The sequence below is a fragment of the Chiloscyllium punctatum genome, chromosome 30 (assembly GCF_047496795.1).
Source record: "Chiloscyllium punctatum isolate Juve2018m chromosome 30, sChiPun1.3, whole genome shotgun sequence".
NCBI lineage: Eukaryota > Metazoa > Chordata > Chondrichthyes > Orectolobiformes > Hemiscylliidae > Chiloscyllium > Chiloscyllium punctatum.
In genome coordinates this window covers 5,992,798-6,018,898 of record NC_092768.1, presented here as the reverse complement: position 1 = coordinate 6,018,898, position 26,101 = coordinate 5,992,798, and the positions used below count along the sequence as shown (strand labels likewise).

General features: G+C 46.1%; 1 protein-coding gene across 8 annotated transcripts in view; it reads left to right on the top strand.

Moving 5' to 3' along the window:
- LOC140455148 (ras/Rap GTPase-activating protein SynGAP-like) overlaps window positions 1-26,101 on the top strand; it is a 1,171,996-nt gene that overhangs the window by 981,833 nt on the left and 164,062 nt on the right. For all 8 annotated transcript variants that reach the window (XM_072549832.1, XM_072549831.1, XM_072549829.1 and 5 more), the window contains 3 exons: window positions 13,564-13,794; window positions 15,102-15,124; window positions 16,513-16,628. In XM_072549832.1, coding sequence (XP_072405933.1) covers window positions 13,564-13,794; window positions 15,102-15,124; window positions 16,513-16,628 — 370 coding nt within the window. The remainder of the gene's footprint in view (window positions 1-13,563; window positions 13,795-15,101; window positions 15,125-16,512; window positions 16,629-26,101) is intronic.

The window sequence follows — 26,101 nt, the reverse complement described above, 5'->3', positions numbered from 1 at the left end:
AAGTAATGCAGCGCCCTGTCAGTAATATGCTGCTGAAAATGTGTTTTTGGAAAATCGCGGCAGGTCAGGCAGCATCCAAGGAACAGGAGAATCGACGTTTCGGGCATCAGCCCTTCTTCAGGAATGAGGAAAGTGTGTCCAGCAGGCTAAGATAAAAGGTAGGGAGGGGGGACTTGGGGGAAGGGCGTTGGGAATGCGATAGGTGGAGGGAGGTCAAGGTGAGGGTGATAGGCCGGAGTGGGGTGGGGGCGGAGAGGTCAGGAAGAAGATTGCAGGTTAGGAAGGCAGTGCTGAGTTTGAGGGATTTGACTGAGACAAGGTGGGGGGAGGGGAAATGAGGAAACTGGAGAAATCTGAGTTCATCCCTTGTGGTTGGAGGGTTCCCAGGCGGAAGATGAGGCGCTCTTCCTCCAACCGTCGTGTTGCCATGGTCTGGCGATGGAGGAGTCCAAGGACCTGCATGTCCTTGGTGGAGTGGGAGGGGAGTTGAAGTGTTCGGCTTCGAGGTGGTTGGGTTGGTTGGTCTGGGTGTCCCAGAGGTGTTCTCTGAAACGTTCCGCAAGTAGGCGGCCTGTCTCCCCAATATAGAGGAGGCCACATCGGGTGCAGCGGATGCAATAAATGATGTGTGTGGAGGTGCAGGTGAATTTGTGGCGGATATGGTAGGTGAGGGCCAGTGGGGTTCTGTCCTGGTGGCGGTTGGAGGGGCGGGGCTCAAGGGTGGAGGAGCGGGAAGAAGAAGAGATACGGTGGAGGGCATCGTCGACTACGCCTGGGGGGAAATTGCGGTCCTTGAAGAAGGAGGTCATCTGGAACTGGTCCTCTTGCGATGCGGCGGAGGCGAAGGAATTGGGAATGTGGGATGGCGTTTTTACAGGGGGCAGGGTGGGAGGAGGTGTTGTCTAGGTAGCTGTGGGAGTTGGTCGGTTTATAGTAAATGTCCATGTCAATTCGGTCACCCAAGATGGAGATGGAAAGGTCTAGGAAAGGGAGGGAGGAGTCTGAGACGGTCCAGGTGAATTTGAGGTCGGGGTGGAAAGTGTTGGTAAAGTGGATGAACTGTTCAACCTCCTCGTGGGAGCACGAGGCAGTGCCGATACAGTCTTCGATGTAGCGGAGGAAAAGGTAGGGGGTGGGGTCAGTGTAGCTGCGGAAGATGGACTGTTCCACATATCCTACGAAGAGGCAGGCATAGCTGGGGCCCATGTGGGTGCCCATGGTTACTCCTTTGGTTTGGAGGAAGTGGGAGGATTGGAAAGAGAAGTTGTTCAGGGTGAGGACCAGTTCAGTCAGTTGAAGGAGGGTGTCAGTGGAAGGGTACTGGTTGGTACGGCGGGAAAGGAAGAAGCGGAGGGCTTTGAGTCCTTCATGATGGGGGATGGAGGTGTACAGGGACTGGATGTCCGTGGTGAAGATAAGGCGTTGGGGACCGGGGAAGCGAAAATCATGGAGGAGGTGGAGAGCGTGGGTGGTGTCCCGAACGTAGGTGGGGAGTTCTTGGACTAAGGGGGACAGGACTGTGTCGAGGTATGCAGAGATGAGTTCGGTGGGGCAGGAGCAGGCTGAGACAATGGGTCGGCCGGGGCAGTCAGGTTTGTGGATTTTGGGCAGGAGGTAGAAACGGGCGGTGCGGGGTTGTGGGACTATGAGGTTGGAGGCGGTGGATGGGAGATCCCCTGAGGTGATGAGGTTATGGATGGTCTGGGAGATGATGGTTTGGTGGTGGGAGGTGGGGTCATGGTCAAGGGGGCAGTAGGAGGAAGTGTCTGCGAGCTGCCGTTTGGCCTCAGCGGTGTAAAGGTCGGTGCGCCAAACTACTATCGCGCCTCCCTTGACTGCCGGTTCGATTGTGAGGTTGGGGTTGTAACGGAGGGAGTGGAGGGCTGCACGTTCTGAGGGTGAGAGGTTGGAGTGGGTGAGAGGGGTGGAGAGGTTGAGGCGGTTAATGTCGCGGCAGCAGTTGGCTATGAAGAGATCGAGGGCGGGTAAGAGGCCAACACGGGGTGTCCAGGTGGATGGGGTGTGTTGGAGGCGGGAGAAGGGATCGTCAGAGGGTGGGCGAGAATCTTGGTTGGAGAAGTAGGCATGGAGGTGAAGGCAACGGAAGAATTGTTCGATGTCACGCCGCATGTTGAACTCGTTAATCCGAGAGCGTATGGGAACTCCTCCATCGCCAGACCATTGCAACACGACGGTTGGAGGAAGAGCGCCTCATCTTCCGCCTGGGAACCCTCCAACCACAAGGGATGAACTCAGATTTCTCCAGTTTCCTCATTTCCCCTCCCCCCACCTTGTCTCAGTCAAATCCCTCGAACTCAGCACCGCCTTCCTAATCTGCAATCTTCTTCCTGACCTCTCCGCCCCCTCCCCACTCCGGCCTACCACCCTCACCTTGACCTCCCTCCACCTATCGCAATCCCAACGCCCCTCCCCCAAGTCCCTCCTCCCTACCTTTTATCTTAGCCTGCTGGACACACTTTCCTCATTCCTGAAGAAGGGCTGATGCCCGAAACGTCGATTCTCCTGCTCCTTGGATGCTGCCTGACCTGCTGCGCTTTTCCAGCAACACATTTTCAGCTCTGATCTCTAGCATCTGCAGTCCTCACTTTCTCCAGTAATATGCTGCTACCAACCTTATTGTTTTAACCCACAGACTTCCAAATCACCCACAACAGTGTTACTAAGCCAGAGGAAGATGGATACAACCAGGTGAAAGCATGCAATACAAGTTTCAACCAGGTTGTACACGGCAGGGTGACAATGGTGCTGTCGTGATTATATTGTTTAACAAGTTACCCTCAGATGCGGAATTGAAATTAAGTCAACAAAAGTTCACACCCTACAGTGACTGCTTAAGAATTTTAAGAAGTAATCTGTAATGGTTGCTTAGAGCCATTGTTTTATCGTAAAAACATACCTTGTTCATGAATATTCTTTGGGGAGAGAAATGTTCATTATCTGGGTCTGCAGGCCACCCCAGTCCAGTGTCCCAGACCCTAACAATTCATCCATTTGCAGCTTAACAGACCTATCAGTCATACCAAACTTTGGTTGAAAAAGATGGCCAATCACACATGGCAACTAAGGGTGGACTTTAAATGCTGACCTTTCCAATGAACACCATCTCCTAAGAATAAATTTGCAAGAAGCCAGTTTGCACTCGCAATAGAGCCAACTATAAATAAGTGCCAAGCACTACAACTTTATAAAGTCCGACAAAGGTTAAACAGCAGGGGACTACAGGCAGTTTAGAAGAATGAGAGGTGACCTCATTAAAACATATAGGATTCTTCAGGGGCTCGACAGGGAAAATGCTGAGAGGATGTTTCCCTCCATGGGAGAGTCCAGGACCTGAGGGAATATAGTCACAATAAAGGGGCGCCTGCTTAAGATAAAGTCAGAGAGTCATGCAGCGCGGACACAGACCGACCAGTCCATGCCTAACATAATCCCAAACTAAACTAGTCTCAGCTGTCTGTTCCTGTCATATCCTTCCAAACCTTTCCTACTCACGTACTAATGCAAATATCTTTGAAACGCAGTTGTACCCACATCCTCAGGAAGTTTATTCCATATGCGAGCCTCCCTCTGTGTAAAAAAAAGTTGCCCCTTGTGTATTTTTTAAAATTTCTCACCATAAACGTGCTCCTCCTACTCTTGAAATCCCCCATCCCAGGGCAAAGACAACTACCATTAACTCTATCCAGACCCCTCTTCTCTTGGAGAGTTCTGAGTCTTTGGAACTCCTTGTCACAGAGAGCTGTTGAGACAGAGTCGTCCCTGTTTTTATGTGACACTCCCTTTGCAATATTCTATTTCCTTCCCTGACGCAGCCCCGATGCCTGCCCACCATTGCTGACTCCATTTTAGTTGGAAGATGGGAGAGATGAGATGGGAGGGGGCAGCGATTTATCTCACTAGGATCGCAGCAGTTTGACTGGGATCAGCTGAACCACTCTCTGGTTACATCTGCTGCTCCATTGAAGTGTCATATTTGTTCATGTGTGCCCTCTTGTTGACCAGTGTGTGGGCTTATGGGAGGAGCATGCCTCATCCTCCACGGGTATCCCTGGAACGCTGCCTGAGGTTAGACGATGATTGTATGTCCAGCATCTCCCAGAGCAGCACACTCCAACGCTCAGTTGTTCCTAATAGGCCTGCCTTCCAACGTTGAAATAACAAAAGGGTGCCTGTTAGTCATTTGATGGAACAAAACTTGAGTGTAGCTGAAGAAAAGTATATCTTGTAGAAGATTTCTATCTTGATCACATCAGGACAGTTTGCAAGAATACCACTTCAAGGGGAAAGCAACATTTATGTTGCATGACAGGAGAGTGCTGATTGGTTGTCAAGTGGACTCTGATTGGTAGAAGCGTCACCATGGAGAATACATTATCTTTGGTCATTGAGAGCACATCACTGGCCTGGAAAACTAATTCCACCCCCTCCTTTCTTATCCTTCTGCCCTCAATATTCGTCACTTGCATTCAGTAGTCCCTGGGTGTAAACCCATGGGGGGAAACATCATTGAGGAATGGAGAAAGGGGTTTCGTTACTTGTCTTTGAAGTTCTTTTCACCTCTTGATCATTCAAAGTATTGGTGATAGGCTGAAAAGGTGGCCATTGTCAGAATATTCAATGACACTCTGAGTGGTGGTCAAAGAGACTTTCTGATTGGCTGGGAAGACAATGCGTCTGGAGGATGAACCAATAGCAGGGGTGGATGGTGGGGCTGGGGGGGGAGCGAAATTGTGACATTGGGGAGGAGGAGGTCAGCATGGTTTAAGGGCAAAGGTCACATGATGAAATCTCCAATGGACTTGAGATGTTCAGTGCCAACCTTGGGGGAAGATGGTGGTGGAGTGGTAATGTCACTCAATTAATAATTAAAGCACATCGGGATAATTCTCTGGGACACGGGGTTCAAGGCCTACCACCACTGTAGTAGATTTGAAAATGACAGCTCATCATGGTGACTATTATTGGGTTGTTGCAAAAATCCACCAATTTGGCTTCGGGGAAGGAAATCTGCCATCCGTACTCAGTCTGACCCACATGCGACTCCAGAATCAAAACGATATAGTTGAGTCTTAACTGCCCTCTGGAAATGGTCTAGCAAGCCATTCGATTCAAGGGAATTGAGGAATGAGCAATAAATGTTGGGTATGGCAGTGAGGGCTACTCCCATACAGGGTTAAAGCAACAACTAGGGGAGCACTTTGGGGCCAGTGACCATAATTCTATTGGTTTTAAAATAATGATGGAAAAGGATAGACCAGATCTAAAAGTTGAAGTTCTAAATTGGAGGAAGGCAAGAATTTCAAAAGCTGATTGAGCGCGGATGTTTGCAGGTAAATGGACGGGTAGAAAATGGGAAGCCTTCAGAAATGAGATAACGAGAGTCCAGAGAAAGTAAAATCCTGTCAGGGTGAAAGGAAAAGCTGGTAGGTATAGGGAATGGTGGATGGCTAAAGAAATTGAGGTTTTGGTTAAGAAAAACAAGGAAGCATATGTCAGGTATAGACTGGAGAGATTGAGAGGATCATTAGAAGGGTATAAAGGCAGTAGGAGTATACTTATGAGGGAAATCAGGAAGGGGAAAAAGGGGGCATGAGGTAGCTTTGGCAAATAGAGTTAAGGAGAATCCAAAGGGTTTTTATAAATACATTAAGGACAAAAGGGGAACTAGGGTGAGAATAGGGCCCCTCAAAGATCAGCAAGGCAGCCTTTGCGTAGAGCCACAGGAGACGGGGAAATACTAAACGATGAATTTTGCAGCAGTATTTATGTGGAGAAGGACATGGAAGATATAGAATGTGTGGAAACAGATTGTGACATCTTGAGAAATGTCCACATTACAGAGGAGGAAGTGCTGGATGTCTTGAAATGCACAAAAGTGGATAAATCCCTCAGATCTGATCAAGTGTACCCTAAAACTCTGTGGGAAGCTAGGGAAGTGATTGCTGGGCCCTTTATTTAGATATTTGTATCTCCAATAGTCACAGGTGAGGTACTGGAAGACTGGAGATTGGCTAATATGATACCACTATTTAAGAAAGGTGGTAAGGACAAGCCAGGGAACTATAGACCAGTGAGCCTGACCTCAGTGGTGGGCAAGTTGTTTGAGGGAATCCTGAGGGACAGGATGTACATGTATTTGGAAAGGCAAGGACTGATTAGGGATAATCAGCATGGCTTTTTTGCATGAGAAATCATGTCTCAAAAACTTGACTGAGTTTTTGAAGAAGTAACAAAGAGGATTGATGAGTGCGGAGCAGTAGATGTGATCTGTATGGACTCAGTCAGGCGTTCGACAAGGTTCCCCATAGGAGACTGGTTAGCAAGGTTAGATCTCATGGAATACAGGGAGAACTAACCATTTGGATACAGAACTGGCTCAAAGGTAGAAGATAGAGAGTGGTCATGGAGGGTTGCTTTTCAGACTGGAGGCCTGTGACCAGTGGAGTATGACGAGGATTGGTGCTGGGTCCACTACTTTTTGTCATTTATGTAAATTATTTAGATATGAACATAGGAGGTATAGTTAGTAAGTTTGCAGATGACACCAAAATTGGAGTCTTAGTGGACAGCGGAGAAGATTACCTCAGAGTACAATGTGACATTGATCAGATGGGCCAATGGGCTGAGGAGTGACAGATGGAGTTTAATTTAGATAAATGTGCAGTGCTGCATTTTGGAAAAGCAAATCGTAGCAGGACTTATACACTTAATGGTAAAGTCCTAGAGAGTGTTGCTGAACAAAGAGACCTTGGAGTGCAGGTTCATAGCTCCTTGAAAGTAGCATCGCAGGTAGATAGGATAGTGAAGAAGGCATATTTGGCATGCTTTCCTTTATTGGTCAGAGTATTGAGTATTGGAGTTAGGAGGTGATGCTGCGACTGTACAGGATATTGGTTAGGCCACTTTTGCAATATTGCATGCAATCTGGTCTCCCTCCTATCGGAATGATGTTGTGAAATTTGAAAGCGTTAAGAAAAGATTTACAAGGATGTTGCCAAGGTTGGAGGGTTTGATTTACAGGGAGAGGCTAAATAGGCTGGGGCTGTTTTCCCTGGGACGTTGGAGGCTGAGGGGTGACCTTATAGAGGTTTATGAAATCATGAGGGGCATGGATAGGATAAATAGACAAAGTCTTTTCCCTGGGGTTGGGGAGTCCAGAACTAGAGGGCATAGGTTTAGGGTGAGAGGGAAAGGTATAAAAGGGACCTAAGAGCCAACATTTTCACGTAGAGAGTGGTGCATGTATGGAATGAGCTGCCAGAGGAAGTGATACAGGCTGGTGCAATTGCAACATTTAAAAGGCATCTGGATTGGTATATGAATAGGAAGTGTTTAGAGGGAAATGGGTCAAGTGCTGGCAAATGGGACCAGATTGGGTTGTGATATCTGATCGGCATGGACGAGTTGGACCGAAGGGTCTGATTCCATGCTGTACATCTGTGACTCTAAGACAAGTGTCATTTCATGGAGATACCAAAAGCACACCGAGCACCAACTAAAGCAAGAGAGCTCGTTCTCCTGGCTCAGAGGCTGATCCCATCATCTTCATTTTGACAGTGATGGCACCCATTTGTTGATAGGTAGGTAATGCTGTAGAGTTCTTATTATGGGAGGGGAGGCGGGGGTGGTAAATGTTACGTGGGATGAGCCTGATCTTTTGTTAAACACTCTGGCATGCACACGTGTTGACTGCCCACAAACTCAAGGGTTGCTGGACCTCTTCGGCCATTTCTCCAGGACGTCAAGAACATTTGAAGAATGAGGCAAACCTCTGCCTCCCCCAAGAACATGTCGGAGCCCCCACTGAGATTTTGAGACCATTGCATCAGACCAGAATCTCAGATCCTTTTCTTCATTTCTGCCAGTTTCAGTGATTGGGAGCATTACATGGTTTGTGACAGCAAATGTTTCTTTAAAAGCTCTATTCATCGGATGCAGTCATCGTTGGTTGAGCCCTGCCCATCTCTCTAATTGCTCTTGAACTGAGCAACCTCCTAAGCCACTTTGGAGGGCAGTTAACAGTCATCCAAGTTGGTCTGGGTCTGGAATCAAATGTTGTCCAGACTGGGTAAAGAAGGCAGATTTCCTTCCCTGAAGGACATTAGTGAACCAGATGGTGGCTTACTCACAATCAATGCATGGTCACCATTAGACTAGCTCTAATTCGGACTTTTAAATTATCTTTCTTAAAATTAATTGTGTGAAATATTTCCAAACTGCACCTTCTGTGGTGGTAAACCTACGTCCTCAGAATAGCAGGATTCTTCATTCCTGGTCTGACAGCATTACCACCAAAGCACCACTTCCCCCAGCTCCTTAAAGGCTCATTTTACATCAAAGTTTCCAGTTGGGTGGGTGAAGTAAAATTTGCACATATGAGCCATTCACGTGTTTGCCCGTGTGTGTGTGTGTGTGTGTGTGTGTGTGTCGGTGTGCTTGTGTCTGTCTGTCTGTGTGTAAGGCATGCACAAGTGAGTGGACCCACGAATATAATACACAATGAGTGTGTGAGCATATGTGATTGTGTTAGAATGTGTATATGGATGTGTGTGAGAGTGTGCACATAGGAGCACACACTTACCTGTATTCTTTTAACAGTGTGCCTGAAATATGCAGAAAAAAATGTTGATTTATGAGCAAGATGATGCGTACACAACCTGAGAATCTGTACGTGTGTGTGTGTGAGCAAGCTATGTTTGACAGTGTGCAGCCCTGTTTCTGAAGTTCCTCTCAAGCATATTGTCTCATATGGTTTAATAAGCTTGAATATAAGTAAAACTTTCACTTTTCAGCCTGCACCCTCAGCATGGACACCTGTGTAAGTGGACGATATAGAGAATATCCAATGTAGTCGGTCTATACGTATCCCACAATATTTCAGACACATGAGCTAGTTCTTCATCATGTCCCCATACACACTTGCATGAGCCCTTTCCTCAGACGCACATCAGAGTCAGACTGATGGGGCAGCTCCAATCTCTTATTTGTTGAAGTCTTTCTCCCTGATACCAAGGGCTCCCTTCAATGGAATCGACGACGTGGGGAACGTAGAGGAGTGTCTCTACTGGACCCGGATTTTCTTTAGAAGTAATCTGCTTTCAACATGTTTCTTCAATGATGTTGGATCAGATCCCAAAAGAAAAACCCGCTAAACTTGGTGAATGAGATATACTAGTCCAACCGGTCTTGTAAACCTCTGTTAAGGACCAGTAATTTCACTTCCAAGTCTCACTGGCTTGTATGTCTGGGTTTGAACACATTTCCTGTGGGATTGGTCTGGGTTGAATGGGTTTTTTTCTGGGTGTGATCAAGTTAAATAGAGTTAAAAATCACACAACGCCAGGCTATAGTCCAACAGGTTTATTTGGAAACACTAGCTTTCGGAGTGCTGTTCCTTCCACATCAAGTCAAATAGGGATTGGACAGGTTTGAACAGATTTCCTCAAGGACTGCACCAGTTTGGACAGGTTTCCTCATGGGATTAGATTGGTTTGAACAGGTTTGCCTTTAGGATTGGATGGGTTTGAACAGGTTTCTGTGAGCTTGGACCAGTCTGAACAAGTCTCCCCAGAGGATCAGACTAGTTTGAACAGGTATCCCTATGGAATCAGACCAGTTTTCTACAGGTTTCTGTGAGAGCAGATGGGTTTGGTCAGGTTTCCCTGTGGGATCGGTCATGTTTGGATCAGTTTTCAGTGGAAGGGGATGTGTTTTGAACAAATTTCAAAGGAAAGTGATCAGAATCTACACTTGATTGATCACGAGAACTGACTATGCCATTTTTGCTGCAGTACATCTTGGATGAGCACAAGGTAAAGTTTGTGCAGGGGCAACAGGAATTCCTTGGAAGTATAAGATCATCATGATGGTGAAATAAAAGCAGCATTTCTAGGAGAAGGGTGGGATGGGGAGAGGGAGCTCTTTGAGTCTTAGAGCAGCAGTGCACTGTGGGTCTTGACACATCACTCTCAGACCCAGCCAAAGCAAGATGCCATTCGAATTCCCACCTGTTCAATTTTAAAACAGTCATGGGTGATGTATAAAACTCACATTTCGCCTCTTTCTACAGGATGAGTGTCATGGTGGCTCAGTGGTTAGCAATGCTGCCTCATAGCATGGGTTCGATTCCACCCTTCATACTGTTGGTGTGAAGTTTGCACGTTCTCCGTATCAGCGTGGGTTTCCTCTTGGCGCTCCAGTTTCCTCCCACAGGCGAGGTGGATTGGCCATGCGAAATTGCCCAAGTGTCCAGGGATGTGTAGGCTAGGTGGCTTGGCCATGGGAAATGTGGGGTTGTTGGGATCTGGGTGAGCCACTCTTTTGTGTGGGGGGGGGGGGGGGGGGGAGGGGGGGTTAGTGCAGATCTGATGGGCCAAATGGCTTCTTTCCACACTGTAGGGATCCTATGGTTCCAACAGTAACTGAAACTAAAACAATCCCCTGTGATATTCTACTGGACTTCACCTTTTAAAGGCCACCCTGGTTGGAATTGTGTGGATGTTGATTGACTGGCAGTGACTTGACTTGATATACCTTGGTTTGGGCTGGCTTCATTGAAACTTAGAGGCTTGGATAGAGCGGACTTGGGGAAGATGTTTCCACCAGTAGGAGAGACTAGGACCCGAGGGAACAACCTCAGAATGAAGGGACAGCCCTTTAGAACCGAAGAGGAATTTCGTCAACCAGAAGGTGGTGGACTTGTGGAACTCATTGCTGCCAATGGCTTTGGAGGCCAAGACATTGAGAGTATTTATGACAAAGCTAGCCCTTGATCAGTAGGAGGATCAAAGCTTATGGAGAGAAGGCATGAGGATGTGGTTGAGAAACATGTCAGCCATGATATGCTAAATTGCCCATAGTGTCCAGGGACACACAGGCTAGGTGGGTTAGCCATGACCGGGATAGGGGGTGTGGGTCTGGGGGAAGGGAATGACCTTTGGAGGATTGGTGTGGGCTGAATGGGCTGAATGGCATGCTTCCACACTGTCGGGATTTTATGATCATTCATGAGTGTTGGGGCAGACTCACTGGCCTAATTCTGCTCCTATGTCTTACAGACTTACGGCTTCATTTTATTGAGAGCAGTTGATTTTGAGCGCCCTGTACTTGACATTGGTTTGTTAGTATTGGTAGAATTGGATGCAGTCGAGATTGGGCTGGCTCTGAACGGTCTCAATATTTCTGATTGGGTCTCACAAAATCCGAACTGCCCCAAAATGTTTTGCCAAAGGCAAAAGGCCCAAATCATCTCAGCAGGGCTTGCTCCTGCCCCCCCCCCCCCCCCACAGAGCGAGTTGGTGTATCTTACAGCGAACAGATGTCAAATTCCATATTAGTGGGCGTTGAGCAACTGTCTCAGCATCCTTCTTGGTATCAGTCGAGACACGAATAAATATCAGGTCGTTCCATGTTACTGGTGTCTGACCAATTAAACAGAAAAGAATCAGATGTAGAAGGAGGCAATTGTTCTGATCACTCTGATCTGAACTTTAGTACATTTTCTGTTTAATCATCAACTTGTAGACCATCCTCAGCACTTAGTACATCACTAATGGCTACTATATTAAAGTGTGTAGTTTTCACTGTAAAGTATGCCTGTGTAAGCTTTAACTTTAATATTCACTCGTGTCAAGGTGGAGTGTTGTACAGTCTAAGAGCTGATGTCCAAAAGGTTGGCCTATTTGGTCTTTTCACGGTGCACTTTGATATAGTAGCCATTCACAATTGTAGAGCATTCAAATGTATGGCCTATCCACTGAATTCATGTCACTACATTAGGTTCAGCAACACAGAGGGCGACACACAGTCAGAGACAGAATTCTACCTTCTATTTAACTCAGATGGGAGACATGCGATTGACAGTGATATCCAAGGCCTCTCTCTTTCACTCAGTGTCTCCCTTCTTTCTCTCGTATTCTCTCTATCCTCCCTCTCTTCTTCTTTCCTCCCCACTCTCTCTTTCTCCATCCCCATCATTTTCCCTGTCGCGCTCTCTCACACCCCTCATTCTCGTTTGCCCCCCTTTCCATTTCTCCAGTATCTCTCTCCCTTTCTTCACTCTTTTTACTTCCCTTCTCCATCTACCTCTCCCCATCACTCTACCTCTCTCTATCTCTTCCCCCACTCTCTCTTTCTGCTCTCTGTCTCACCATCTATTCCCTTCTACCCTTCCCTGTCTCTCTCTCTCTCTCTCTCTCACAGACATGCACATCCCTCACTCTACCCTCCCTCTCTCTGACTCTTTTTCCATCTCTCCTCCTTTATTCACTCTCCTTCATCCCCTTCCCTCCCATCCTCTGTCCATGCCTCTGTCTATCTCTTCCCCGCTCTCCCTTTCTGCCCCTTGTCTCTCATCTTTGAGTGAAATGAAAGGCAACCCCTCTCTGCTGACCCTGTATCGTTCTTCTATTATATATGGGTGGCTCTGACAAAACTTTAAAGGTTAATCATGGCTACTGAGATGTCATTTGATGTCCAGTGGAGACGGATCTGGGATCAGATACATGGATTCATTCGCCACACAAATATAATACCCCCAGAGAGTTCCTCAACTTGTCCAACTGCTTTACTCCCACCAGCAGAGTTAATTTAACCCTGAAGCGACTGAAGAATGGTTCTTTTCCTTGGTGGCTATGGATCGTGCCTCCCTTGCACTGTGGACAAATCTCTACTGCGATACTACCAAAGACAGGGGGTGACTTTACCCCATGAATCCCCTCTCCCCAAGGTTACGCCACATCCTGGGTTATGATTTAGTGGCCACCCATAAGGTCTTCACCCAAGTGGATGACCTTCATGTGCTGCAGTGGGTCTGGTGGCACAAGTGCCTCACCCCAGCTCAAGGTTCAAGTCTCACCTCAGGACGGGATGGCCACAGATGGTCTGTCATAATGCAGTCAAACAGTCCGGTCTATCAATCCTCCCAGTCCACCAATGGCAGGCGGTTGGGACAGTGCGAGTTGCCTGGTCAGCCAAGGTGAGTTAAAAGCCGTCGAGAGTGCAGCTACTTACCGACCACTTTCCCTGATGGGATCCTGAACATCCTCCCACCGACATGGCAACCAAAGCCGGGATGATTGGCCAGGATAGACCTTGGTCCTGAACACCAACCCCACCACATGAACAGGGAAATTAGACATGTGCTTCTCCCTCCGCGATCCACACTCCTCTCGGAGGAGATTCCCCATCATTTGTTCCAGTTGGATAATCTCACACCCCGCCGCCAATTTCCCCCACTCCCAATTCCTCCCAGACTTGGGGTTGGTCAATATGGAAAGCCACAGCCATATTATGAAATGAGACTGAGAGATATGGGGTGGGGAAAGGGAATGGAGCGTCTGTTCCCTGTCGGCCATTTGTTTGTGGTAAGTTGATGGTAGTGTGACAGTAGAGATTGAGCCACGTACGTTACAGCAACGCTGAGGGATTCTCCTCGCCATCTTGAGGATTAACTAGGACCCCTTCAGTCCGCCGAAGGTTGAACTCCCCCGAGGTTGAGGTGGGAGTTTTCTCCAAACTAATTGGGTCTTTGGCCTTTGACAGAAAATGGCGGAGAGCCTGGAGCAGAACATTGCGGCTGAGTTCACCACGTTGCACCAATTCCTCAATGACGAAGAGGAACTGATGAAAGGGAAGCTGAAAGACGACGTGGAGAGGCTGACCAGGCTGCTCAGGGAGAACCTGCAAAGAATCACTGAGAAGCGGGCTTCCATTGAATGCACCATCCTGGAAATCCAGCAAAGGCTCAATGTCCAGGAGACGGCCTTCCTCGCGGTAAACAGCCCCGTTGGCAGGGTCTTTCCAGACAGCAATGTCTACCACCTTCAGATAGTCAGAATGGGTGGTCTTATGGGGAACACTGTAATTCCAAATTCCCTTCAAAGATACAAACCCATCCAGGTCTGCAACTAGATCACAGCTCCTTCAAAAGTCCTGGGTCAGAATTCTAGCACAATCAGTATTGTGTAATAGCACCCTTCCCGCCACACCCAACAGCACTGTGTAATCACCCTCCAATATTGACTGAGGACTAAATATTCACCAAGATACCAAGAATATCTCTCCAGCTGTTCATTGAAATGTACAACCTTTTACAATCGGAGTGGCATGGTTGCTCAGTGGTTAGCACTGCTGCCTCACAGCGCCAGGGACCCGGGTTCAATTCCCACCTCAGGCAACTGTCTGTATGGAGTTTGCACATTCTCCCCGTGTCTGCATGGGTTTCCTCCGGGTGCTCCGGTTTCCTCCCACAGTCCAAAGATGTGCGGGTCAGGTGAATTGGCCATAGTGTTAGGTACATTAGTCAGGGGTAAATGTAGGGGAGTGGGTCTGGGTGGGTTGCTCTTCGGAGAATCGCTGTGGACTTGTTCCATAGGAAATCTATATGGGTGGCACAGTGGCTCAGTGGTTAGCACTGCTGCCTCACAGCACCAGGGTCTCAGGTTTGATTCCAGCCTCGGGTGACTGTCTGTGTGGAGTTTGCACATTCTCCCCGTGTCTGCGTGGGTTTCCTCCAGGTGCTCCGGTTTCCTCCCACAGTCCAAAGATGTGAAATTCAGGTGAATTGGCCATGCTAGATTGCCCATAGTGTTAGGTGCATTAGTCAGAGGGTGGGTTACTCTTCGAAGGGTCGGTGTGGACTGGTTGGGCCAAAGGGCCTGTTTCCACACTGTAGGTAGTCTAATCTAATCACTTTAGAGAGCAAATCGAAATGCAGTTTAATTCCCATCTCTGCCAGTGCAGCAATATCTTCATGTTACACTGGAGGGTAGCCTGAGGTTTTGTGTTTAAATGTCTTTGCCATGCAACAAAACCTGATCAACCAGAGACACTGTGCCACCCAACTAAACATTTACACTTGAACCAACAGTTTTCAGTGTGCCAGCTCATTGTTGTCCATTGAATAGTGTATAAGCTGTGACCAACCTCAGTGCCATCTATTAATGCTTGGATACTGATTGTAATTCATCTGATTGATACAATAACGATTGCAATCTTGACTGATTTCCAGTGTATCTGTGATTTTCTCGACACTAAATGGTTAACTTGCCTTTATTCTTTCTTCTGCTTTCCACCCGAAGGATGTTAAATCTCTCATCGAAAGGTACGTGTCATTTCTCAAAGAGCTGCTTTGTTTGATCATGTTGTAGTGCTTCATTAGCCACCCAATCTGACTGTTAGAGAGTGCTGTTTAGGGTGTTTTCATTGAGTTCCCAAACGTCATCACACTGGGCCAGTGCTGACCAAGAACACAACACTGGTGATTAGACAATGGCTCACTGAGCTGACGAAATAAATTGCAAGGGAACTCCAGAATGATGCAAGGGATCTGAAGCAGGCTGTGGAGTCTGTAGCTGGGACTGGATGTTGAAAGTCACATGACTTTACTTAATTATCTCAGTTCAGTGGTGTTGCCTAAGACCAGCCTGACTACTGGAGGTGACTGGGCATAGTCAACCTCATAGGGTCGTAATGTTGTTAGACCATAGAGAAAGGACCTTCAGTCCATCTAATGTAATCCTATTTCCCAAAACTTAGATTGCTTTGTATAGCATTTCAAGTGCTCATCTAAATAGTTCTTAAATGTGTTGAGGATTCCTGCCTCTACTGCCATTTTAGACAGTGAGTTCCACCTACCAACAATCCTCTGGGTGACTTTTATTCCCCTCCAACCCTCTAAACTTCCTGCTCCTTACCTTCAAACTGTGCCCCTTTGTTATTGACTCCCTACTTGAGAAGAGTTCCTCCCTATCCATCGTGTACATGTCCCACATAACTTTGTACATCTCAGTCAGTTCCCCCTCCCCCTCAACCTTCTCTGCTCGAGGGTAAACAACCCCAGCCTGTCTCGTCTCTCTTCATAGCTGACTCACGCCAGCCCAGGCAACATCCTGGTGAATCTCCTGTGCGCCCTCTCTGTTAGTCACATCCTTCCTTTGGTGTGGGGACCAGAAATACACACAGTCCTCCAGCTGTGGCCTAACTTAACGGGCTTTTGCCCGATATGTCGATTTTCCTGCTCCTTGGATGCTGCCTGACTTGCTGTGCTTTCCCAGCACCACTCTAATCTAGATTCTGATTTCCAGCATCTGCAGCTCCATCATTCCCTCCCTGCTCTTGTATTCATTAACAAAGACAAGTATCCCATATCTTTTCTTCATCACCAAGGTCCCCCTGATCCTCTGTACTCCCATTCAATGTGCAGTCCCTCGCTTTGTTAGTTCTCCCACAATACATCACTTCACACTTGTCAGGACTAAGTTCCACTTGCCACTGCCCAGCCTCTCTCTATTCGCCTGCATATTAAGGCTTCCCTCCTCACTGTCTCCTCACTCACACCACCAGTTTTCGTCTTACCTGAGAGTTTACTGATCATGTCCCCCGCCCTCTCTCTGCGTGCTGCAAACAATCTTTCTTGTGGAAGTTTAGTGGAGGAGAAAAACTTCAAATTCTCCAATAAAAACAAACAAAAGAAATTGTGTTCCTTCCAAGGTCCTACGTGAAGTTTAAGAAACCAGCCGAGGTTCCTCTCAACCTGCTCCTTGGTGAATTTGGCGGGCCCCTACAGCTCATCGTGTGGAGGCGGATGTTAAGTGTCATCAGTCCAGGTAACACCCTCCTTCCCTGCCACTGGGGCTGAGTGGGTTATTTCATTCTCTGCTCGGCTTGTCATGACAGACGGCAATGGCTGTCGGTGGGACCACACGATACCCGCTGTCTGCTGGTGTCGACCGAACCAAGCCCCGATGGGGGGAGCTAGAGTGAAAACAGGACCTTCCTGGAAAGGAGCGACAAGGTGAGGGCAGAGCCCTGGGGAGGGGTGGGAGAGAGAGAGAGAGAGAGAGAGAGAGGCAGACAGCCAAAGCTCCAGTTCAATGGCTTTTTCAACAGAACCGGAAGATTCTGGAAACATGCAACCAATGTGAGGTAGGAGTCAAGAAGGGAGCTGAGTAAAAAGAATAAACGACAGAAAGACTGGCATTTATGAGACACCTTTCCTGGCTTTAAGACCATAAGAGATAGGAACAAGAGTAGGCTATTCAGGCCCTTGAGCCATTCAATAGGATCGTTGTTGGTTTGACGTTGATCACATTCCAATTCCTGTATTTTTCCCCATAATCCTTGATTCCCCAACAGATCAGGAATCTCTTCCCTAATCAAGAATCTGTCTCAGCCTTAAAAATACACAAGGGCTGTGCTCCACTGCTGTCTCTGCGACAGGGAGTCCCAAAGACTCACAGCTCTCCCAGAGAAGAAATTCAGCCTCTGTCTGAAATTGGTGCCCCTCTATTCTGAGGCTGTGCCCCCCCACTCTGGTCCGAGAATCTCCAGTGAGGGGAACCATCCTCTCAGCGGTTATACTGCTTAAAGATCCGATCTGTTTTGCTACATCAGGACATCCCGCAGCACTTTCTGTGGGAAAGACAAATGTCACTTTTCGCGTTGAAAATCCCCCAAACAGCCACACAATATTCATCAAATTGCCACTTGTGAGTGTGTAACCTGAGTATCACTGACAAAAGTAAGTCAGGTTGCCTAAGCTTTTCCCTCATCAGGACAACAGCAAGAATGCCAGATTTCAAACAGTCCAGAACAATGTAGAGCTGATCGGTTGCCAAGTCAACTGTGATGGTGGAAGCATTGCCAAGAAAGCAAAAACAAACCCCAAAGGCTTCCCACACTCCCAGAGTAATTCAGTGCAAGGCCTGAACACGCTCCTTTAGTTTACAGAGGACAGATTCCTGTCTTTGAAGGTACACCACATCGAGCAAGTTTAAATGAGCCACATTATAAGCTTGAAAAATCACCTCAGTTTGGTCGTCAGTGTAGCCATTATGCCTTTGGGATTTTTCAGTATGTACTGCCCGAGTGAAGGAACGGCGATTATATTCCCAAAACAAGATGGTGAGTGGCTCGGAGGGGAATTTGCCGGGAGTGGTGTTCCCATCTATCTGCTGCCCTTGTTCTTCTAGATGGTAGCAGTTGTGAGTTGGAAGGTGGTGTGCAAGAATCTTTGGTGAATTTCTCCAGTGCATATTGTAGATATTTGATTTGATGACCTTATAGAGGTTTACAAAATTATGAGGGGCATGGATAGGATAAATAGGCAAAGTCTTTTCCATGGGGTCGGGGAGTCCAGAACTAGAGGGCATAGGTTTAGGGTGAGAGGGGAAAGATATAAAAGAGACCTAAGGGGCAACTTTTTCACGCAGAGGGTGGTACGTGTATGTAATGAGCTGCCAGAGGAAGTGGTGGAGACTGGTACAATTGCAACATTTAAGAGGCATTTGGATGGGTAGATGAATAGGAAGGGTTTGGAGGGATATGGGCCAGGTGCTGGCAGGTGGGGTTGAGATATCTAGTCGGCATGGACGGATTGGACTAAAGAGTCTGTTTCCATGCTGTACATCTCTATGACTCTATTGTTGTCACATTTACCTAAGTACAGCAAAAAGTTTTGTTTTGCAAGCAGTACAGGCAGATCACAGCAAAGGCATGCACGTCATTATTTGGAGATGCCGCTGTTAGACTGGGATGGACAAAGTTAAAAAATCATACAACACCAGGTTATAGCCTAACAGGTTTATTTGGAAGCACGAGCTTTCGACGCGTTTCTCCTTCATCAGGTGGTTATGGAGTATAAGATTGTGGGACACAGAATTTATAGCAAATGTTTACAGTGTGATGTAACTGCAATTATATATTGAAAAAGACTGGATTGTTTGTTAAGTCCCTCATCTTTTAGAATGACCGTATTGGTTTCAGTTCTTCCATGTGTAAATTGCAGAACTTTTCTGAAGTTACCTTTTTAAGTGAATTTTAACAGTAGGTCCCATTTCGGCCCAGGTAATGTATTAAAGGTGTGAGGTGCCCTGTGTGAGGCTGTCTGTGTCACAATGTTCAGACTGATTCTCATCTAAAAAATGGATTTACAGAATCTTACATGGATTCGTGCAGTTTTTGAGCAAAATAAAATATAATTGTGCGATTTACACATGAAAGAACTGAAACCAATACGGTCATGCTAAAAGATGAGAAACTTAACAAACAATCCAGTCTTTTTCAATATATAATTGCAGTTACATCACACTGTAAACTTTTGCTATAAATTCTGTGTCCCACAATCTTATACTCCATAACCACCTGATGAAGGAGAAGCGCTCCGAAAGCTAGTGCTTCCAAATAAACCTGTTGGACTATACAGAGCAGTGGGTGCTTAGACAGAGCGTGGCACACAAGGTTACAGCTGCAGAAGCATAATCAACGTTCAATCTGAAATTAGAAAGGTCCAATAACAGCAGGGAAGGGGTGGTTCTTGGTGTGTGTGTGTGTGTGTGTGAGTGTGTGTGTGTGTGTATGTGTGTGTGTGTGTGTGTGTATGTGTGTGTGTGTGTGTGTGTGTGTGTGTGTGTGTGTGTGTGTATGTGTGTGTGTGTGTGTGTGTATGTGTGTGTGTGTGTGTGTGTGTGTGTGTGCGCGTGCGTGCATGTGTGTGTGTGTGTGTGTGTGTGTGTGTTCAAGCTTCCATGTCTTCTGCCTGATGGAAGAGGCTGGAAGAGAGCATTACTGGAGTGGGATGTCGGCAGCCATTTCATAGCAACGAGAAGTGTAAATGGAGTCCACGGACAGGAGGTTTGCTTCCAAGGCAGTCCGGGCTGTGGAAACAACTTCGTTGTTTCTTACATTCGAGGGCAGAGTGGTGGGGGGAGTGAATGATTGTGGATGTGCTGCCAGACAATAGGCAGCTTTGTCCTGGAAGGTGCCGAGCCTCTTGGAGCTGCACCCATCCAGGTGAGTGGGGAGTATTCCATCACACCCCTGACTTGTGCGTTGTAGATGGTGAACAGAATTTGGGGAGTCAGGACGTGGGTTGCATGGTAGTAGGTTAAAAAAAAAGACTGGGTGAGAAAGTTGTGTTAAAGTGGACATGGTATAAAAATGTTAAAAATCACACAACACCAGGTTATAGTTCAACAGGTTTATTTGGAAGCACTAGCTTTCGGAGCACTGCTCCTTCATCAGTTGGTTGTGGAGTATAAGATGAGGAAGGACCACCAGGTAAAGGGTCACCGCATGGAAAGCTAGTGCTTTCAAATACGCCTGTTGCACTATGGCTTGGTATTGTGGGATTTTTAACTTTGTCCACTCCAGTCCAACACCGGTACCTTTAAATCATAGTATAAAACAGACTGGTTTCGAAAGCTGTGTTAAAGTGCACACGCTGGTCTAAAACAGACTGGGTTAGAAAGCTGTGTCAAAGTGGGCACGCTGGTCTAAAACAGATTGGGTTAGAACGCTGTGCTAAAGTGGACACAGGGTCTAAAACAGACTGGATTATAAAAGTGTTAAAGTGGACACGCTGCACTATAAAAATAGGGTGAGAAAGCTGTGTTAAAGTGGACATAGTATAAACCAGGCTGGGTAAGAAAGCTGTGTAAATGTGGGCACACGGATCTAAAACATACTGGGTTAGAAAGTTGTGCTAAAGCGGACACGCGGGTCTAAAATAAACTGGGTTAGAAAGCTGTGTAAATGTGGGCACACGGGTCTAAAACAGACTGGGTTAGAAACATGGGTTAAAGTGGACACGCTGGTCGAAAGCAGACTGGGTTAGTAAACTGTGTTAAAGTGGACATAGTATACAACAGACTGGGTTAGAAAGCTGTGTTAAAGTGAACATGCTGATCTAAAACAGACTGGGTTAGAAAGCTGTGTTAAAGGGGACACGCTGGTCTAAAACAGACTGGGTTAGAAAGCTGTGTTAAAGTGAACATGCTGGTCTAAAACAGACTGGGTTAGAAAGCTGTGTTAAAGGGGACATGCGGGTCTAATACAGAGTGTGTTAGAAAACTGTGTCAAAGTGGAGACGCTGGACTAAAACAGACTGGGTTAGAAAACTGTGTTAAAGTTAACATGCTGGTCGAAAGCAGAGTGGGCTACAAAGCTGTGTTAAAATGGACACACGGGTCTAATACAGAATGGGTTAAAAAACTGTGTTAAAGTGGACACGCGAGTCTAAAACAGACTGGGTGAGAAAGCTGTGTAAAAGTGGACACGCTGGTCTAAAACAGACTGGGTTGTAAAGCTGTGTTAAAGTGGACACACGGGGTCGAAAAGAGACTGGGTAAAAAAGTTGTACTAAAGTGGACACGCGGGTCTCAAAAGACTGGGTTAGAAAGCTGTGTTAAAGTGGACACGCTGGTCTGAAACAGACTGGGTTAGAAAGCTGTGTTAAAGTGGACACGCTGGTCTAAAACAGACTCGGTGAGAAAGCTGTGTTAAAGTGGACACACGGGTCTTACACAGACTGGGTTAGAAAACTGTGTTAAAGTTAACATGCTGGTCGAAAACAGAGTGAGTTACAAAGCTGTGTTAAAGAGGACACATGGGTCTATACAGACTGGGTTAGAAAGCTGTGTTAAAGTGGATATACGGTTCTAATACAGAGTGTGTTAGAAAACTGTCAAAGTGGAGACGCTGGTCTAAAACAGAGTGTGTTAGAAAGCAGTGTTAAAGTGGACACGCTGGTGTGAAACAGACTGGGTTAGAAAACTGTGTTAAAGTGAACACGCTGGTCTAAAACAGAGTGGGTACAAAGCTGTGTTAAATTGGACACGCTGGTGTGAAACAGACTGGGTTAGTAAGCTGTGTAAAATTGGACACACGGGTCTAAAACAGACTGGGTTAGAAAACTGTGTTAAAGTGGACACTCAGGTCTAATACAGACTGGATTAGAAAGCTGTGTTAAAGTGGACACGCTGGTCTAATACAGCCTGGGTTAGAAAACTGTGTTAAAGTTAACATGCTGGTTGAAAACCGAGTGAGTTACAAAGCTGTGTTAAAGTGGACACATGGGTCTCATACAGACTGGGTTAGAAAGCTGTGTTAATGTGGACATGCAGGTCTAATACAGAGTGTGGGTGAGTAAGCTGTGTAAAAGTGGAAACGCTGGTCTAAAGCAGACTGGGTTAGAAAGTTGTGTTAAAGTGGACACGCTGGTGTAAAACAGATTGGGTTGTAAAGCTGTGTTAAAGTGGACACGTGGGTCTAAAACAGACTGGGTTAGAAAACTGTGTTAAAGTTAACATGCTGGTCGAAAACAGAGTGGGCTACAAAGCTGTGTTAAAGTAGACACACGGGTCTAATACAGAATGGGTTATAAACCTGTGTTAAAATGAACATGCGGGTCTAAAACAGACTGGGTTAGAAAGCTGTGTTAAAGTGGACACACGGGTCTAATACAGAATGGGTTATAAAACTGTGTTAAAGTGGGCACGCTGGTCTAAAACAGACTGGGTTACAAAGCTGTGTAAAAGTGGACACGCAGGTCTAAAACAGACTGGGTTAGAAAGCTGTGTTAAAGTGGACACGCTTGTCTAAAACAATCTGCGTTAGAAAGCTGTGTTAAAGTGGACACGCTGGTCTAAAACAGACTGGATTAGAAAGCTGTGTTAAAGTGGACACACTGGTCTAAAACAGACTGGGTTAGAAAACTGTGTTAAAGTTAACATGCTGGTTGAAAAGAGAGTGAGTTACAAAGCTGTGTTAAATTGGACACATGGGTCTCATACAGACTGGGTTAGAAAGCTGTTAAAGTGGACATGCGGGTCTAATACAGAGTGTGTTAGAAATCGGTGTCAAAGTGGAGACGCTGGTCGAAAACAGACTGTGTTAGAAAGCTGTGTTAAAGTGGACACGCTGGTCAAAAACACACTGGGTTAGAAAGCTGTGTTAAAGTGGACATGCTGGTGTAAAACAGACTGGGTTAGTAAGCTGTGTAAAATTGGACACACGGGTCTAAAACAGACTGGGTTAGAAAACTGTGTTAAAGTGGACACTCAGGTCTAATACAGACTGGATTAGAAAGCTGTGTTAAAGTGGACACGCTGGTCTAATACAGACTGGGTTAGAAAACTGTGTTAAAGTTAACATGCTGGTTGAAAACCGAGTGAGTTACAAAGCTGTGTTAAAGTGGACACATGGGTCTCATACAGACTGGGTTAGAAAGCTGTGTTAATGTGGACATGCAGGTCTAATACAGAGTGTGGGTGAGTAAGCTGTGTAAAAGTGGAAACGGTGGTCTAAGGCAGACTGGGTTAGAAAGTTGTGTTAAAGTGGACACGCTGGTGTAAAACAGATTGGGTTGTAAAGCTGTGTTAAAGTGGACACGTGGGTCTAAAACAGACTGGATTAGAAAGCTGTGTTAATGTGGACATGCAGGTCTAATACAGACTGGGATAGAAAGCTGTGTTAATGTGGACATGCAGGTCTAATTCAGAGTGTGGGTTAGTAAGCTGTGTAAAAGTGGAAACGCTGGTCTAAAGCAGACTGGGTTAGAAAGTTGTGTTAAAGTGGACACGCTGGTCTAAAACAGACCGGGTTGTAAAGCTGTGTTAAAGTGGACACGCTGGTGTGAAACAGACTGGGTTAGAAAACTGTGTAAAAGTGGACACACGGGTCTAATACAGCATGGGTTATAAAACTGTGTTAAAGTGGGCACGCTGGTCTAAAACAGACTGGGTTAGAAAGCTGTGTTAAAGTGGACACGCTTGTCTAAAACAATCTGCGTTAGAAAGCTGTGTTAAAGTGGACACGCTGGTCTAAAACAGACTGGGTTAGAAAACTGTGTTAAAGTTAACATGCTGGTTGAAAAGAGAGTGAGTTACAAAGCTGTGTTAAAGTAGACACATGGGTCTAATACAGACAGGGTTAGAAAGCTGTTAAAGTGGACACGCGGGTCTCATACAGAGTGTGTTAGAAATCTGTGTCAAAGTGGAGACGCTGGTCTAAAACAGTGTGTTAGAAAGCTGTGTTAAAGTGGACACGCTGGTCTAAAACAGACTGGGTTACAATGCTGTGTAAAAGTGGATACGCTGGTTTAAAACAGACTGGGTTAGTAAGCTGTGTAAAAGTGGAAACGCTGGTCTAAAGCAGACTGGGTTAGAAAGCTGTGTTAAAGTGGACACGCTAGTGTAAATCAGACTGGGTTTTAAGGTGTGTTAAAGTGGACACGCGGGTCTTATACAGACTGGGTTAGAAAACTGTGTTTAAGTGGACATGCTGGTCTGAAACAGACTGGGTTAGAAAGCTGTGTTAAAGTGGACACGCTGGTCTAAAACAGACTGGGTTAGAAAGCTGTGTTAAAGTGGACACGCTGGTCTAAAGCAGACTGGGTTTTAAGATGTGTTAAAGTGGACACGAGGGTCTTATACAGACTGGGTTAGAAAACTGTGTTAAAGTTAACATGCTGGTCGAAAACAGAGTGAGTTACAAAGCTGTGTTAAAGAGGACACATGGGTCTAATACAGACTGGGTTAGAAAGCTGTGTTAAAGTGGATATGCGGTTCTAATACAGAGTGTGTTAGAAAACTGTCAAAGTGGAGACGCTGGTCTAAAACAGAGTGTGTTAGAAAGCTGTGTTAAAGTGAACATGCTGGTGTAAAACAGACTGGGTTAGAAAGCTGTGTTTAAGTGGACACACAGGTCGAAAACAGACTGGGTTAGAAAGCTGTGTTAAAGTGGACACGCTGGTTTAAAACAGACTGGGTTAGAAAACTGTGTTAAAGTGAACATGCTGGTCGAAAACAGAGTGAGTTACAAAGCTGTGTTAAAGAGGACACATGGGTCTAATACAGACTGGGTTAGAAAGCTGTGTTAAAGTGGATATGCGGTTCTAATACAGAGTGTGTTAGAAAACTGTCAAAGTGGAGACGCTGGTCTAAAACAGAGTGTGTTAGAAAGCTGTGTTAAAGTGAACATGCTGGTGTAAAACAGACTGGGTTAGAAAGCTGTGTTAAAGTAGACACGCTGGTTTGAAACAGACTGGGTTAGAAAGCTGTGTTAAAGTGGACACGCTGGTCTAAAACAGACTCGGTGAGAAAGCTGTGTTAAAGTGGACACACGGGTCTTACACAGACTGGGTTAGAAAACTGTGTTAAAGTTAACATGCTGGTCGAAAACAGAGTGAGTTACAAAGCTGTGTTAAAGAGGACACATGGGTCTATACAGACTGGGTTAGAAAGCTGTGTTAAAGTGGATATACGGTTCTAATACAGAGTGTGTTAGAAAACTGTCAAAGTGGAGACGCTGGTCTAAAACAGAGTGTGTTAGAAAGCAGTGTTAAAGTGGACACGCTGGTGTGAAACAGACTGGGTTAGAAAACTGTGTTAAAGTGAACACGCTGGTCTAAAACAGAGTGGGTACAAAGCTGTGTTAAATTGGACACGCTGGTGTGAAACAGACTGGGTTAGTAAGCTGTGTAAAATTGGACACACGGGTCTAAAACAGACTGGGTTAGAAAACTGTGTTAAAGTGGACACTCAGGTCTAATACAGACTGGATTAGAAAGCTGTGTTAAAGTGGACACGCTGGTCTAATACAGCCTGGGTTAGAAAACTGTGTTAAAGTTAACATGCTGGTTGAAAACCGAGTGAGTTACAAAGCTGTGTTAAAGTGGACACATGGGTCTCATACAGACTGGGTTAGAAAGCTGTGTTAATGTGGACATGCAGGTCTAATACAGAGTGTGGGTGAGTAAGCTGTGTAAAAGTGGAAACGCTGGTCTAAAGCAGACTGGGTTAGAAAGTTGTGTTAAAGTGGACACGCTGGTGTAAAACAGATTGGGTTGTAAAGCTGTGTTAAAGTGGACACGTGGGTCTAAAACAGACTGGGTTAGAAAACTGTGTTAAAGTTAACATGCTGGTCGAAAACAGAGTGGGCTACAAAGCTGTGTTAAAGTAGACACACGGGTCTAATACAGAATGGGTTATAAACCTGTGTTAAAATGAACATGCGGGTCTAAAACAGACTGGGTTAGAAAGCTGTGTTAAAGTGGACACACGGGTCTAATACAGAATGGGTTATAAAACTGTGTTAAAGTGGGCACGCTGGTCTAAAACAGACTGGGTTACAAAGCTGTGTAAAAGTGGACACGCAGGTCTAAAACAGACTGGGTTAGAAAGCTGTGTTAAAGTGGACACGCTTGTCTAAAACAATCTGCGTTAGAAAGCTGTGTTAAAGTGGACACGCTGGTCTAAAACAGACTGGATTAGAAAGCTGTGTTAAAGTGGACACACTGGTC